We start from the raw sequence: 14,825 nt of genomic DNA on the forward strand, positions 1-14,825 counted from the left end.
TATGCAAGTATCCCCGTCCTCAATGGACGAATCCGAGAACCATAACCTTGCCGCGTGTTCCCCCGTTTTGGTGTTTTTACATGGATTATGTGGCCGAAGCCATTATGTAGCGGAGAGATGGTGGGAGAGGGAAAGAAACGGCACATCCGTCACCTTTCCTTTCAAGTTGTTTCTTTCAATTTTTTTGCACCCTTCACTGGTGTCAAGTGACTCATGCCTTGCTCTCGCCGGCCTTCTTGGACGAGAAAATGCCGGAGAATGACCCCATCATGCTGTTCATCGCCTCCTGCTGGGCCTTCTCCATGGCCAGCTGCTCCTCCTTGAGCCACTTCTCGCCGTTCTCGCGAATCTCCTTCTCCAGAGCCAGGTAGTTGCGCTGGCCTCGCTCGCGGGCAATGTCCTGAATCATCTTGCCCTGGGAAAAGGCCTCGAGGGGATCCTGCTCTCCATCCACGGGCATCGTCATGCTCATCTTGCTGGGCTTGAGGCCGAGCAGGTTGCCCAGCGCGCCCATGCCCGACGGCTTCTTGTTCTTGGACTTTTCGGCCAGCTGCTTGTTGAACTCTCGTCGGGCAATGGCTTCTCGGCGCGCAAACTCGGTGGGAATGTGCTTTCCTTCAAACGACTTGAGGACCTTTCGTACGTCTGAGTACTGCATGGTGTGGATGTACTCGAGGAAGGGAATCAAGGCCACGAGCTCCTTGTCGTTGGGATCGCCCTTCCAAGGCTTCAGGATGATGGCGTTCTCGGGCTGCTTGCGGACGTGCTCGGGCTTGGTGTCGAGGATGATGACTTTGGAAAGGTCACGGTTGAGGTAGGAGAGGTCCTGGATAAAGATTAGCTCATGTCGCCGTGATAGTTGGAAAAACGTTTGAGGCTCACCTTGACAATCTCTCCATCCTCGTACTTGGTCGCCTCGCGATAGAGGGGCCACATGATGAAGCGGAAAGGATCCAGCTTCCGGACCAGCGGCTCCGCCATGCCGAAAGGCGCCGTGGTGAAGAGGACGAGCTCGTAGTATTGACTCAGGTACCGGATAAAGTAGTCCATGCCAGGGCGCTTGGCCACCCTCCAGCCGTGCTCTCGCGTCCACTCGCTGTGGATGAGCATGTCGTCCAGGCTGATGCAGAGGGTGTACGGACGCTCGAAGCTCGGGTCGGGATCGGGCAGCAGCTTCTCAAAGGCCGGGTCCTGGTAGTAGGACACAGACTCTCCCCATCGCGCTCTGGTGCGCTGCCACCAAAGGCTGGGGCTCCATCCGTTGGGAATATCGGGGTGGCGCTCCGCCTCGATCGAGTCCTCCCAGTTGCGGCCCATGTACGCAATGCCCACCAGCGATCCCGTACCGGCGACGGTCAGCATGAAGCGAGTCCACCACTTGCGGTTGCGCTCGCTGGTCGAGACATACTCTTCCCTGCCACCTCGGCCACGGCCTCCTCCGGAAGATGATGGTTCACCCTCGCTGACTTCCAGGTACGACGGCGCCTTGCCGCCTCTCTGCTCGAGCTCGGCCTCCAGTGTCGAGGGAATGCCCTGGGTGAGATCGGGCAGCTTGTGGAAGGGTATCGGTTCAGGCTCGGCATCGGCGGGCTTCTTGTCAGCGGCGGAATCGACCTTGTCCTCTTGCGCTGATGAGCTTTCTGCGGGGTTCTGAGGACCTGTTGAGGGCTGCTTCGATGCTGGTCTGGACGACTCGTCGGAGCTGGGCTTCTTGTCCGCAAAGGCACGGAGGAACTGCGAGGCGGGAGCGGCCGTTGCTGGGCGAATCCGGAGAGGTTGAAGCGCGGCGGTTCGTGGCAGGCGAGCGGCCGTCAGCCCCAGCCGAGAGGCTTGGGCTACTCTGGAGAGCATCGTGATGCGACTGAGGGAGTGAGAGAAAGACGGAAGAGGGACACGTTCAATTGCGGATGTCCAGGTCGCTGGACGGCACTCGCGATGTCGCCGAATTCACGATTCTCCTGGTTCGCTGTTGCGGCGATTGTCCGTCGACAGAAGTGATGATGCTGTTGGTATCAACTTGAAATTAGTGGCTCAAGGCAAAGTTCATCTTCTGTCCCTCTCTTGCGTCTTGACCCGCCGCCGTCATCCAGATTTTTTTTGCTGGGGTGTGATTTGCCGACGTTTAAGCGATTCTGGCATGTTCTTTCGTGAACTGTGGGGTACCTGAGTAATCGGAGCCTTTGCCCCGATCGGTCCCCTCACTGCCGCATCGCTACTAGCGCTCAATGAGTCCGCTCACGTGAAGCCGCCAATTGGGGAATTATCGTCATTGCTGCTTCCTTCTCCAACCGAAACCCTCCGACTTGCGCAAGGTACCGAGTACGTACCTCTTTGTACTTTTGCCTCGACGATTCTGGTTTGTCATAGAGCAAAAGATCCGACTTCCCCAGCTTCCGACCCTTTCAATTGTCTCTTTTCCCCCCCTCACGCGAGCAATACCGTGTCTTACTCCTCAATTGAACCTGTCTCTGAATACGACCCTGTTGCTCGAACACTCGATACTGTCACTCTGTTCACTCCTGTTCCCGCCGAACCCTGAATCAGTCTGTCCCAGAACAAAAGCGCCATTCCTGAATATCGGCGCATCTCAAGACAAACCGCAAGCGAAGCCGCTCTGTTCAGTCCAATCATCATCATGGCCGCTGCGTTTGCTGCATTGTAGAGGGTGGTTCAACTCGACAATTGTCCCTCTCGCCATGGAACCACCCTCTGCTACGAGGTGTCTCGTTCCTCTGTGATTGACTGACCGAATCTGTCCCGTCACTTTCCCGTCAACCCGTCAACCCGGTCCTATTTAACCGCCAGTGTGGCATGCGCAAGACCAGGTCGAAAAGCACCGTAACGATTTCATTTTTACCACTATTCGCCACACCTTAGATTGGAACCAGATCGAACCTATCTATATCCCCTTCACCCACGCCACCATGTCCGAGCACCCTTCCAAGAGCACCGGTCGACGACCGTCTCTCACCAAACCCTCTCCGCCACCAGCACCCAGAAAGGCGCAGGCCACCGCCAAGAAGTCGCAAGCCGCGACGCATAAAGCGCACGCCTTAACGGGCAAGCCTCCAGCCGCGATGCAGAAGAACCAGGCCCTGGCAAGGAAGCCTCAGGCCTCAGAACCCAGTCTTGAAGCACCGAAGCCAGAGTCGGAAGAGCAGCCGCAAGAACCCCAAGCGCCTCCGCCCAGCAGCCTCGACGATGAAATCAACAATATACCAATTGCCTCCCTCACCCTCGACACCCCTCTGATCCCGCTCCGAAAGAAACCACCGCGTGTCCCTGCAACGCCGTTCCACTTCCTCTCCTTGCCCACCGAGCTGCGCATCAAGATATACGAGTACTACTTCCAAGACGACGACGAGGTCATCGACCTGTCCCCGCAAAACTACAAGCGCATCCACAAGAAGCTCGGCCTCATGCGCGTCTGCAAGCTTCTCCACAAGGAAGCGACGTACTACTACTACGGCACCCGGACGTTTCGCCTCTTCCCCACGTACCCGGGCAAATACTTCAAGACCAAGCGCCCGCTGCTCGCCCGCCTCAAGCCGCGGCAGCGCGAATGCCTCACGACGCTGGAATTGCGCCTCGGCCCGGGGTGGAATGCGCCGCCCAAGGGCTGGGCCGTCAACGAGGCGCTCGGGCTCGGGGACTGCGTCAGGGTGCGCAAGGTCAAGGTCCTTGTGGAATGCGACCCCAGCGACAACATCTTCAAGGGCTTCCGCCGCTCCAACGGCTACTACGAGGGTTTCAGCCAGAAGCTTCTCGCCGACGTGCTTGCGGCCTTGCCGGCTGTCGCAGAGGTCGAGTTTGACGCTTGGTCCAGCGTCAAGAAGTCGGGCGCGATGATGTCGGGCCTCATCAAGGTCGCCTCCGAGACCAAAGGCGTGGTGATCCGATGGGGGCCAGAGCGCGGCTGGACGGACGGAGATGACGACGAGGCGACGGCGACGGTTGCTGGCTCCGACCCCAACAGGCCGCTCGAAAGCGTTCCGATTCCGGGATTCGAGAACCTGCACGGCATTTTGGTTGAGGCGTGAATTATTTTCAGTAGCGAGAATTGGCATGTGAGCAACGGGATTGGGATGTATGATTCTTTATGTGTATGGCACTCTGTGGAATGGCTTTTGACGACGGATTTGAAATGGTTGGCTTGGCGTCTGTCTGCTTTTCATTTTTCTGGTTACGTTGTACTTTCACCATTATGTCTTGCTTCTCCTATGACAGCTTCTCCTATGGCACTGCTGGAGCCATTAGTGCTTCTCTCTCTCCCTCTGCATGTGTAGCTCAAATATGCCGCTCCTTCTATAGGCGTATAACTACCCCTGGAAATTGACTTCAGTCATTCTTGACGCTCTCATAATTGCTCGACCGTTGGTATCTCATATACAATTTGCAGCCGTCTCATCTTGATTCCCCTCACAGCGCCCCCAGCATAGAGAGGGCATTCCGCAGCTCCTGCACCGCCGTCGGCACGTCATCGAAATTCAGTGCCGAAATCGCCCACTTTGCATGTTTCTGCGCCTGCGCAATGCTCTTCTGGTCTGCCACTACCGACCCGCCGCTGCCGCCGAGGCTTGTAGCTGGAGGCGCGACGGGGGCCGCGACGGGGGCTGAGACGGGAGCTGATAAGGGAGTTGGCGATGCGACGGCCGGAGGGACGGTTACGGTGGGAGCTGTCCAGCTGGGCGGAATCGACGGGTTGATGGGTTCGGGAGGCTGCGGGGGAGGCGCAAAGGATGTGAACTGTGAGGGCAGCTGAGGAGGAGGCTGAGAGTCTACTGGCTGAGGCGTGGTGCTCATGGGCGAAGGGACAAACGGCTCGTTGTCTGGTTGCGCCAGCTGAGGAGGAAGGGGAGGCGGAGGAGGAGGAAAGTATCCTTCTGACACGGTCTCCTGTCGCGACGGCTCGCCTCCATCGGGAACCTCTTCAACGGATGCTGCCCGCGGCGGCGGAGGACTCGTAAGTTGCTGGACGGCGGGATCGAGGGGATCGAGGGCGGGCTCTTCGTCTTCTGCTTCGGGGGGCTTGGGGTTCGATTCATTGGGGTCCTTGCCCTCGCGGATGGCCTTGAGGATGCGCGCGGCGTTCCACTTTGCAAACTTGATCTTTTGCAGGACTTCCGGCTCGGGGGTGCCCCATTCGTGTGTAAGGTCGAAGAAGGTTGCCGCGGCGTCGAACGTGTCTGCCGTTTGCCTATGCGCGACAAGGAAAAAAGTCAGGAGAACATTCTTTCTCGTAGTGAGATGGCAATGGTCTGTCAAGTTACCTGGTCACCTTGTTGGCCCTCATCGTGCGCTCGGCGCGGTCAAACGTCTCCTGCGCAAACTGCTCGACGTACGCCTGCCCCGCGGTGTTGTCCATGATGGCGTCGTCGTCTGGGCGCTCGGCTTTGGTGGCCTCGAGGCGTTCGAGGAGGGACTTTGTGAAGGCGAAGCAGTCATCGTCGGTGTTGTGGAGGCCTTTTCCGACGATTTGGTTGACGGCATGGTATTCGCCTGTTTGTTGCCTTAGCGTTTATGTTGTGGTTTGAGAGGGGGATTTCAAGAGAACGTACACCAGTATGCGATGGCGGGCTTGAAGGCGCGGAGTTGGTTTGCGCGGTTGATGAAGCGGCTGATTTCGGGGATCTTGAGGGGTGGCGGGATGGGGAGTGGCTCTGCCATTGCAAGGTCTGTTTGTCTTTTATGGTACTTTATCGGGTGCTTGAGCTTTCAGATATATGGGAGAAGAGACTTGATGAGCAGAGGTGGGAGTTGAGGAGAGAGATGGTTCGTAGAATAATACAGGCGCAACGTAGTGCCTGATGACGATGCTATTTCCCCCACACTGGCATCAAAGCTGTAGCCTTGAGTTGACGGTTCAACAAGGTACAAAGTACGATGACGCATCAGCCACAGCATGATGCCCCGCTCAAGGTCGCGCCACAGCGACAGATTGGGAAGCTGCAAAGCTGAGAGTCGAATCACACTGTGCACGATCTGTCGCGGTGCAGCGATTGGATTATGACACAAGTCTGAGATGCTGCCTCTACAGGAACCAAAGGATTGCTACGACAACCAATAATTGTTTTCAAGCAAAATTTCAGATTTGACACTGTCTCAGAAACAGCCCAAAGCGAGAGAGAAAGAACGGGCATGAGGCATTCACGTCAAACATCACTTTAGTCGTACCCTCAATTACCCCAGACGGCAAGTAAGCCACCCCTCGCACTGTGCTTCCTCTCCAGCGTGGCCTTTTCCGCCAACTTCCATGAAGCCGCACACCAACACACACGCACCAATCTATAAAGTTCTCGAGCAGCAAGACACCCAGCAGCCACATCGTCCCGTCTTTTGGGCTGCAAACTCTCTCACTCTCCTCCTCGTCATAATTACCCTTTTTTTTTCCATACCAAGGGCCAAGAGAGTTCCTTTTCAACTGCTGAGATCCAATCTCGGTCAGTTCTCACTCCGACCAGACTCACTCAAACCTTCCAACTTACACGCAGCCAATTAAAGAAACCCCAGCCATGCATCAACAAACCCTCCTCGCCACCCTCGCGGCGAGTCTCGCTGCCCTTCCCTTTGCCCAAGCAGGCTTCTACTCCAAGAACTCTCCCGTGCTGCAAGTAGACGCCAAGTCGTACGACCGGCTCATCACCAATTCCAACCATACCTCTGTAAGTCTTGTCCTCACAGCTCACACACAACGCTTCACGTCTCATACACATCCATCCAAAGCCACCCCAACACACTACACACAACACACAACCATATGAACTCAGCTTTCAATCCATACGGATAAAAGATCAATGTATTAACGCCCCCAGATCGTCGAATTCTACGCCCCCTGGTGCGGCCACTGCCAAAACCTCAAGCCCGCCTACGAAAAAGCCGCCCGCAACCTCGACGGCCTCGCAAAGGTCGCCGCCGTCGACTGCGATGACGACGCCAACAAGCCCCTCTGCGGCTCCCTCGGCGTCAAGGGCTTCCCCACCCTCAAGATCGTCCGCCCGGGGAAGAAGCCCGGCCGCCCCGTCGTCGAGGACTACCAGGGCCAGCGCACCGCGGGAGCCATCGCCGACGCCGTCGTCTCCAAGATTAACAACCATGTTGTCAAGCTGACGGACAAGGACATTGATGCCTTTCTTGAAAAGGACGCGGACAAGCCAAAGGCCATCTTGTTCACGGAAAAGGGAACTACGAGTGCGCTGCTGAAGAGCCTTGCTATTGATTTTCTCGATGCCGTGACCATTGGCCAGGTCCGGAACAAGGAGACGGCCGCCGTCGAAAAGTTTGGCATCTCTTCGTTCCCCTCCTTCGTCCTCATCCCCGGAGGCGGCAAGGAGCCCATTGTCTACAGCGGCGAGCTCAACAAAAAGGACATGGTCGAGTTCCTCAAACAGGTCGCCGAGCCCAACCCCGACCCGGCCCCCTCGACCGCCAAGAACGGCAAGAAGGCGTCTTCCAAGGACAAGGCCGCCAAGGAGGTCCCCAAGGCCGACGAGTCTTCTTCGTCCGCCGCTTCCTCCGAGACCTCGACGGCCGCCGCGCCGGAGTCGACCCTCATCCAGATCCCCGCCCTGACTTCCAAGGCCGAACTCGTAGATCACTGCCTCCAGCCCAAGTCCCAAACCTGCATCCTCGCCCTTGTGCCTGCGTCCGAGTCGGAGATGCGCAACAAGATCCTCTCCGCCGTGTCCCAGCTGCACACCAAGTACGTCCACGGAAAGCGCCACTTCCCCTTCTTCTCCGTCGACAGCGACGTCGAAGGCTCTGCCGCCCTCAAGGAAGCCCTCGGTCTCTCGGGCAAGATTGAGCTCGTTGCCCTCAACGCCCGCCGGGGGTGGTGGAGGCGGTACGAGGACGGTGACTTTAGCGTCCACAGCGTCGAGGCCTGGATTGACGCTGTTCGCATGGGCGAGGGCGAGAAGAAGAAGCTTCCCGAGGGAGTCGTCGTCGAAAAGGCGGAGCCTACGGAGGAGGCAAAGACCGAGACTGAAGCTCCCGCAGCTGAAGAGGCCACTGAGAAGCCCGAGCATGATGAGCTCTGAGGAGGCGGAATAGTGCCAGCTGCAAGTACAATTATCCAAGTTAGCAAGACAGTATAACAATAAGATTGAACATGTATTGCCATGTATCATCATGACCATTCCCGTAAAACGTACCTGGTATCATTCAGAACGAAAAAAACAAAAAGTACCGTGTCCCCCATACATTGCTCCCCCCTTACTCCTCCAAGCTCACAGCCATCAAATCGCTCCTCTGCACCACCCCCTCTTTAATCATCTTACTCCCCTTGGCCCTCACAATCCCATCCAGCAACCTCCTCACCTGCCTGCACCCGTCCACGCCCACAACCAACATGCCCTCCAACCGGCTCACCTGCACCCTACTCTCGCACACCAGCGCCGCAACCTTATCCGAGTCGCCCAGCGTAGCGACCGTCAAGAACGGCAGCTCCTGCTCCTCCTGCGTGTTCAAATCGAGCAGCGGGTCGGCGGAGTCGTCGCCTGCCGCATAGGACGAGGTCGAGCCGGCGGTGCAGGCGGTGATGTAGTCCGTCATGGGGATTCCGGCGTCGATGAGCGCGAGCGTCGTCGCGTTGATGAGGGCGGCGAGCAGGGAGCCGTCCTGGGAGAGGACGTGGAGGGAGACGGTGATTGTCGAGTGCGGGAAGAGGTGGGTGTGGAGGTTGGCGGCCAGGGCTTTCTGGATGGTAATCTCCATCTCTTGGATGCGCCTACAATCCCTCTCAGTTAGTAACTCGACTCTCACTTTTCTCCCCGTACTGTTGCTCTTCCCTCTCTCTCCTGAGATTCGTCCCCCGTGCAACTCACCTGTCATTCCTCCCCCTCCTCTTCCGATCCACGCTCGAAAACCCAGCAACCACCACATTCACCACAATGCTCGCCGCATCCTTCTGTCCTCCACCCAGCGCACCGGCACCACCTCCTCCTGCGGTCCCCCTCTTCTGCTGCCCTGCCTGCGGCTCCGCCGGGCCCGTCACCACGCACATGACCTTTGTGTGGCCCATCTCCAGGTACGACGAGCCGTCCGCAGCCTCTTGCGTGTGGATCTGGGCGTGCAGCCGCCGGAGGTCGTTCCACCGGCGGCCGTCGATGCGCAGGAGCGCGAGGGAGTATGTGGACGTGTCGAGAGGCATTGAGTGGGACTTGTGACTGTGAATTGAGGGACGAGTGAGAGACGTCAGGGGAGAGTGTGGTTTGTCATGCGACAAGTCTCTCAATTGACGATGGCAGTTTTTTGAGGTTTGCTTGAGATCAAGAAATTTTGGAGCTTCCAACGTAGCCCGGTGGGGTCGATCTGGGCTCGGTTGTGGCTGACAACTTGATGTGGCGCCGACCTCCTCTCTAGACTACCATACAAACACTGAATGAAGATATCCGCATCTAGACAATAATCGCTAAATTATTTTCAGGGAAAAGGGGTGTATCTAGAGAGCATGTATATTCATTGATGCTGTCACAATATCAATTCGTATTGGCCATACATTCGACAGGCCGGGTATACTAATAGGAAAGCAAAGCTTCCACAGCTCCAGCACAAAAGCATAACACGCTCGCTACAATAACAACCTAGTCTCCTCAAAGGGAGCCGCATCAAGATCAACAGTGATCCGTCCAGACCTGGTCAACGTCGCCCCCAGATCGGATATCGGCGTCACAAGCCGCGTGTGTGCCACCTCCTGTCTGCTCACACGAGCCTCGTCACTCGGTATCCAGAGAGTGGGCTTCGGCATCCAGAGCTCAGGAGGCTGGTAGGTGGCATACTTGTTTCCATCCGTATACACAATCGGCGGCCGGTCCTCCTGTGGGATCAGCTTGCGCAAGGCCACAAAGTCCTCGTGCTCCTCCGGGTGCAGCCACCGCACCAGAAAGCCAGGAGGCTCTTCTCCATTTCCACTCCTCGCAAATGCGAATACCTTGGCTAGGACTGCCTTGAGCCCCGACTTTTCCATCTCCTCCTTCACCTTTTCGATAGCTGCCGATTTCATGGCCGCCGTCAGGGCTTGCCGGATGCTTTTGGCCCCTTCAAGAGCTCTGTTGGAGACAACGTGGTGATCATCCTCGTCGATCTCCTCAATGTCCACCTCTTCGTCTCCGAACGCTTGTTCTACATCAAAGTAGCTTGCTGCCGCACCCCCGCTATCGTTTCCGTGTGTTCCTCCATCGTCGTGGTCTGCGAGTTTTGCCTTTGCTTCTAGCTGCATTTGTTCCTCCAGTGCCAACGTCTGGGGCAAGCTCCACATGAGGCGTGAGATGGCGTCTCTAAGTAAGAAGTGAATCAAGCCCGTCAAGAGAAGGAGGGCTATGACACATCCCATGGGCCCGTACGCAGAGTTTAAAACGAGGAGACCGATCAGACAGATCTCTGCGAGGTAAAGGCCAATAATCAGTTGCTGTAAAGCACGGGGGTAGAAGAGGCCCTTGCTGTCCGTAGTGGTGTCAAAGACGTAGAGTAAGTTGTACTTCCAAACTGTGGCCATGAACGCCATGCCTCCGGCGCTGAACACTAAGATTAACGGCGCAATACAAGCATATGAAAGTGCTGTTAACGGTCAGGTCAGCTTTTTCCTTGTCAGGACAGTGAGAAGAGGTAAGATCAGGCCATACCAATGACTCCCATGTTCGTAAATACGGGAAAGATGCCACCCCAGCGAGCGGGTCGAAGGTTGCGCCAGGTTCGGAACCGAGTCCTGGGCACGTCGGATGCTTTTGCGACAATGTGATGGCGGATCAACGAAAACACTTGCAGCAGCTGTGATCCACCACTAGCCAAGCACTGGATCAAGATGTAAGAGAGGTAAAAGTTGGACGCTTTGGGCAGGTTCTGCGCGAGGAGTGACTGGATACTGAGGGGATCCTGGATAATGTCCTGGAGTGCTCCCGAGGCGGCCGAGGTGATGGTGGTGACCAAGAAGACCTGAACGACTTGGAAGGCAAAGTAGGCGTTTTGCGTAAAGAGCTCCCCGATAATGAGCGAAGGAATGCCGGTTTGAGCAGCGCAAACTAAAAGAGAAATGGTCAGTACATCTTCCATCGACAAGATTGAAGAAGATGATTCCTTACTCCTCAGCAGGATTGGCACCAGTGCCATGAGCACAGACAAGGCAAATGGTGGAAGGAAACCGCTAATGACGCCTTTCACAAAAGAAGGCAATATGTCGAGCCAGTGAAGGAACGGAATCTCCTTGGTCAAAAAGTCCATGTTGGACACGGCGCCGATGAAAGCCGACGGAATCGACCAGAAGATGATGGCGGCGGTGATGCCGCAGAGGATCAACAGGCGTCGAATAATGCGCTCCCACCACTTCATCCTCAGAGATTCCCAAATAACCTCTTCTGGGCGAATCCCAAGCAGACCGGGAGCCATCTGTAGAGGCAAATGATGCACCACAACTTGCTGGGCGGCATGGGCAGCTTCCTGGGTATCAAACTCGATAAAGGCAGCCGGAAGAGCCTCGGCATCGCCTCTCTTGATCTGACGCCGCAGTTTGTAAATCTGGATGTTGAGCTCCTTGAGCCGGTTTCGAGTCCACCTGATCGTATCGACTCGGCGTCCAAAGTTGCCAAGGGGTCGATGATATGGCCGAGCTTCAGCTGGGAGCCATTCATTCGCGACAGAGCCTCTGACGTCCGGCAAGGTCGGCCTCAGGCCATATGGGTGCACATAGTCCGAGTCCTCGGCTTTAATTTCCACCTCTTCCTCTACATTGGCTTGCTTGTTGCTGGCTTTCACGCTGACGGAACTCTTCTGGTTCTCAAGGTCCAAGGTGACCTCCAGCGGCCCGCTGGATTGCTGGACAGTTTCGGCACTGTCCAGCGTCGCAATCTTCTTCCTCAATGACGCTTCGGCCGCTTGCTTTTCGGGGTTGTTGAGCACATTGCCAGCTTCTGGGTGCTTCTTAAGCCATTTGTTACGCGCGGCATTGGCCTTCTTGATAAGAGCAATCTCTGCCTTCTCCAGCCGCATAGCCGTCTGCTCTCTCTCCTCCACCAGATTCGCCAGGTCTTTGCTTGTGCGTGGGATGAATATCCTCTTCGCAGAATCGCCATAGAGCTTCCGCAGTATCGCTTCATCGCGATAGGGCTTGGGGATGCACAGCAGAAGCAGTGTTTTGGACGACAGGCGGTCGGCATAGTAGGGCGACGACAGATACGCCTGGCGCAGATTGACAAAGTAGATGCACTCTCGGACGACCGTAAAGAGTACGAATCCTTCCGACTAGATGTTAGAAAGGGCACCATAGGACGACTACTATGCTCCAGCTTACCAAAGAATAACCAAGCAACTACGGCATGGGCCCATAGCTTCTTGGACCCGGTGACGACGTTTCCAATAGTCAAGAATTCGAGCTGTTGAAGGCGGTTGCCACCAGTGCCGTGCACCGGAAGGAGAATGGGCCACACGATGCAGCAGCCGACAAAGCTAATGTTTCGCAGGACCTTGAGATAGCGGAGGAAGAAGTAGGCATCAAGGGAGCCATTGTTGAGAATGTAGGTATCTGGAATCTTGAAGAAGGGTATGATCCAGTTGAACAAGCCGGAAGGCAATTCGGGGATGGGTTTCCTATATCTTGCATCAGACCTGCGTCCGGCGTTGAGAGTGCAGAGTGGCTTGGGACCGGTGGCATCGAGATGCAGAAGAGGAAGAGAACTGTGCCTTACTCTGGATACCGAAGACTGGGAATGGTTTTCGGCGCATACACTCGCTTTGAACGATTCCGCAGCAGAACGAAACAGGTCAGGCACAGGCCCAGGTATATGGCGACGGGAGCAAAAGTAGCACCAAGTTTAGACAGCGACGCCGTTTTGTTGCCACTTGATGTGCTGAGAGTGCCACCTTCAGAGCCATCGCGGGCAGACCCCGTCCGATTGTCACTGGGCTATATGAAAAGCGAGTCAGATCATGAGTTAGCCAACAGGAAACGGTACACGGCGGTGATTCAAGGTGTGGCTTGATGGGCCCCCAAACCCATAGTCCATCTGCCCCCGTCCCGCTTCAGCTGTTCAGGTGCAGCGCCGCCGGATGCTGCAGATGGAAGCGAGTCTCCAGACGGCAACAGACAGCTAGTATCATATAGCATAGCTGGGATGACGTACCAGCGTGAGGCTCCTCACAAGGAGCTCGTGCCATGGCATGGCCATATCAAGAAGCTGGCGATGGGGACGAAGCTCAGGCTGCAAAGACATGGCGAGGGCAAGACATCTTCATCGCCGAGAGGAAGCCAGCAGACCGGATCTCGTGTATCGTGCCGGTATCCCGTTAGACAAGACGATGCAATGCGAGCGAAGCACTACCAGATCGATTCGAACTGTCCAGCTGGGTTTGTAACAAAGGTCAAGACGAGCCGACCGCGCACAAGTTCAGTTGGCGTTCTACTTGTACAAGTAATATTCTGCACAACGCTGCCGCCGTGAGCAACGACGCAGGAATTGCATTTAGCCCGAACTACCGGCTAGGGGACCCAGGGAACCGCACATATCCAGGGACTGAGCTGGGAGGGACCGGGGTGGCCAGGACCGGCAATCTACGCATCAGCAAGATGGGGGGGCAGGCAGAGGTGATGGATGGCAGTCAGCCTCTTTTGGCCCTCTTCCCCCCTCATCGCAACCACACAGCAAGCAGCTCCATCATTGGCAGTGTCTCTGGCGGCCTGCCAGAGATGCCCCGTTCTGGTGGACGGCAATCAAAGGGGCAGCATGATTTGGTGCTAGTGGCCAGCAGCGATCTGTCCTGGCAAGGCTCTCCCGACCCGACGTGGCCACGGGCTCCAGGGTGGCCCCTGTTGGGCGTCGCCAATCGGAAATGCAGACGGGCGTCAGTTTGTCTTTGGAGGCTGCCGTGATGGATTGCGCAGGCGATCGGCACTTTGATCAGGTCGGCGATTGTGCCAGCCGCAGGGCTATCGGAGAGTATTCATTTGGGCCTGAACGGACGGCATGGGAGGCTGCAACGAACAGCAAAAGTAGACTTAGCGATGGCGCGTCTAAGGCGCTTCGGTGATGGTGATGAGGGGAAGAGACGGAGACGAGGCGAGGTCCGCTGCGGATGAAGATGCTGACGACCCAATGGACCAGGTACGAGGCCATCACGGCGTTGGCCGACATGGTTTTCGGTTCGACACGGCGAGTGGCGAGGTTGTTGAGATGCAACGCTAGAGCGGGTCGGTGTAGATTGCCTTGGACAGGACGAGGAGATGATGCGCTGATGACAGGATGAGGAGTTATCAAACAGAGGTTGGATACTGGCCTGGATTCAATGACGAGAAGTCGAGCTGCACTCAACTGTGACGGTGGCGATGACTATAGGGTCTATAGTGGGTGGTGCTACCTATAATACAGGGCATCTACACACCTAAAGCACCCGACCTGTAGCGAACATCGGGTGCTGCATCTCACCTCGCGACATACAAAGCTGGTACCACGATAGCACTGCGCAGAGAAGTGACTCGATCCCAGTTCCTGCTCGAAAATGATGTGTCGGACGGGGGTCTCTTGGCTTAAGGCATCACCCTCCCTTGCATCTCGGTTTTGCCTCCGATGCCCTCATCTCAAAACCCGAGATGCGAGACTCCTTCACTGACACTCGCTTGTACAGAGTGCACATCTATGTCCTCGACTCTGTGACTTTCTCCTCCGATTACCTACTGCAAGTATCCAACCTCACCGAGACACGGAATAGCCGCAAACTACATCGGAGTCCTCCGTAGGCCTCCCTTCTCCAACGGTGATTAGCGAGTCTGTCCTCCAAAAGAAAAATCGGACGTTCCTGAGCCGTTCGCCGGCGAGGCCCTGCTGTATCCAGTTTAGTTCCTG

At 56.4% G+C, this 14,825-nt stretch overlaps 6 protein-coding genes across 6 annotated transcripts; 2 read left to right on the forward strand and 4 right to left on the reverse strand.

Moving 5' to 3' along the window:
- Positions 1-211: 211 nt before the first annotated feature.
- On the reverse strand, positions 212-1,851 carry CCMA1212_003167 (Mitochondrial import inner membrane translocase subunit TIM50; the record flags this gene model as incomplete). The annotated part of the gene is made up of 2 exons (XM_073700523.1): positions 212-826; positions 883-1,851. The coding sequence occupies 2 exons, from the start codon at positions 1,849-1,851 to the stop codon at positions 212-214; spliced, it is 1,584 nt and encodes a 527-aa protein (XP_073560929.1).
- A 1,073-nt stretch (positions 1,852-2,924) lies between these two features.
- CCMA1212_003168 (uncharacterized protein) lies at positions 2,925-4,040 on the forward strand (the record flags this gene model as incomplete). Its single annotated transcript, XM_073700524.1, has 1 exon — positions 2,925-4,040. The coding sequence occupies one exon, from the start codon at positions 2,925-2,927 to the stop codon at positions 4,038-4,040; it is 1,116 nt and encodes a 371-aa protein (XP_073560926.1).
- Positions 4,041-4,419: 379 nt separating this feature from the next.
- Positions 4,420-5,667, reverse strand: CCMA1212_003169 (Vacuolar protein sorting-associated; the record flags this gene model as incomplete). Its single annotated transcript, XM_073700525.1, has 3 exons — positions 4,420-5,197; positions 5,271-5,499; positions 5,559-5,667. The coding sequence occupies 3 exons, from the start codon at positions 5,665-5,667 to the stop codon at positions 4,420-4,422; spliced, it is 1,116 nt and encodes a 371-aa protein (XP_073560927.1).
- An 845-nt stretch (positions 5,668-6,512) lies between these two features.
- Positions 6,513-8,036, forward strand: CCMA1212_003170 (Putative protein disulfide-isomerase; the record flags this gene model as incomplete). Its single annotated transcript, XM_073700526.1, has 2 exons — positions 6,513-6,662; positions 6,813-8,036. 2 exons carry the CDS (start codon positions 6,513-6,515, stop codon positions 8,034-8,036), a joined length of 1,374 nt encoding a protein of 457 aa, XP_073561311.1.
- Positions 8,037-8,211: 175 nt separating this feature from the next.
- Positions 8,212-9,148, reverse strand: CCMA1212_003171 (Exosome complex component ski6; the record flags this gene model as incomplete). Its single annotated transcript, XM_073700527.1, has 2 exons — positions 8,212-8,725; positions 8,823-9,148. The coding sequence occupies 2 exons, from the start codon at positions 9,146-9,148 to the stop codon at positions 8,212-8,214; spliced, it is 840 nt and encodes a 279-aa protein (XP_073561728.1).
- Positions 9,149-9,568: 420 nt separating this feature from the next.
- Positions 9,569-13,199, reverse strand: CCMA1212_003172 (Uncharacterized protein; the record flags this gene model as incomplete). The annotated part of the gene is made up of 6 exons (XM_073700528.1): positions 9,569-10,554; positions 10,620-11,015; positions 11,076-12,224; positions 12,281-12,594; positions 12,675-12,892; positions 13,110-13,199. 6 exons carry the CDS (start codon positions 13,197-13,199, stop codon positions 9,569-9,571), a joined length of 3,153 nt encoding a protein of 1,050 aa, XP_073561730.1.
- Between the last annotated feature and the right edge of the window lie 1,626 nt (positions 13,200-14,825).

This window comes from Trichoderma ghanense (assembly GCF_004382785.1).
Source record: "Trichoderma ghanense strain CCMA-1212 chromosome Unknown scaffold_2, whole genome shotgun sequence".
NCBI classification, from domain to species: domain Eukaryota; kingdom Fungi; phylum Ascomycota; class Sordariomycetes; order Hypocreales; family Hypocreaceae; genus Trichoderma; species Trichoderma ghanense.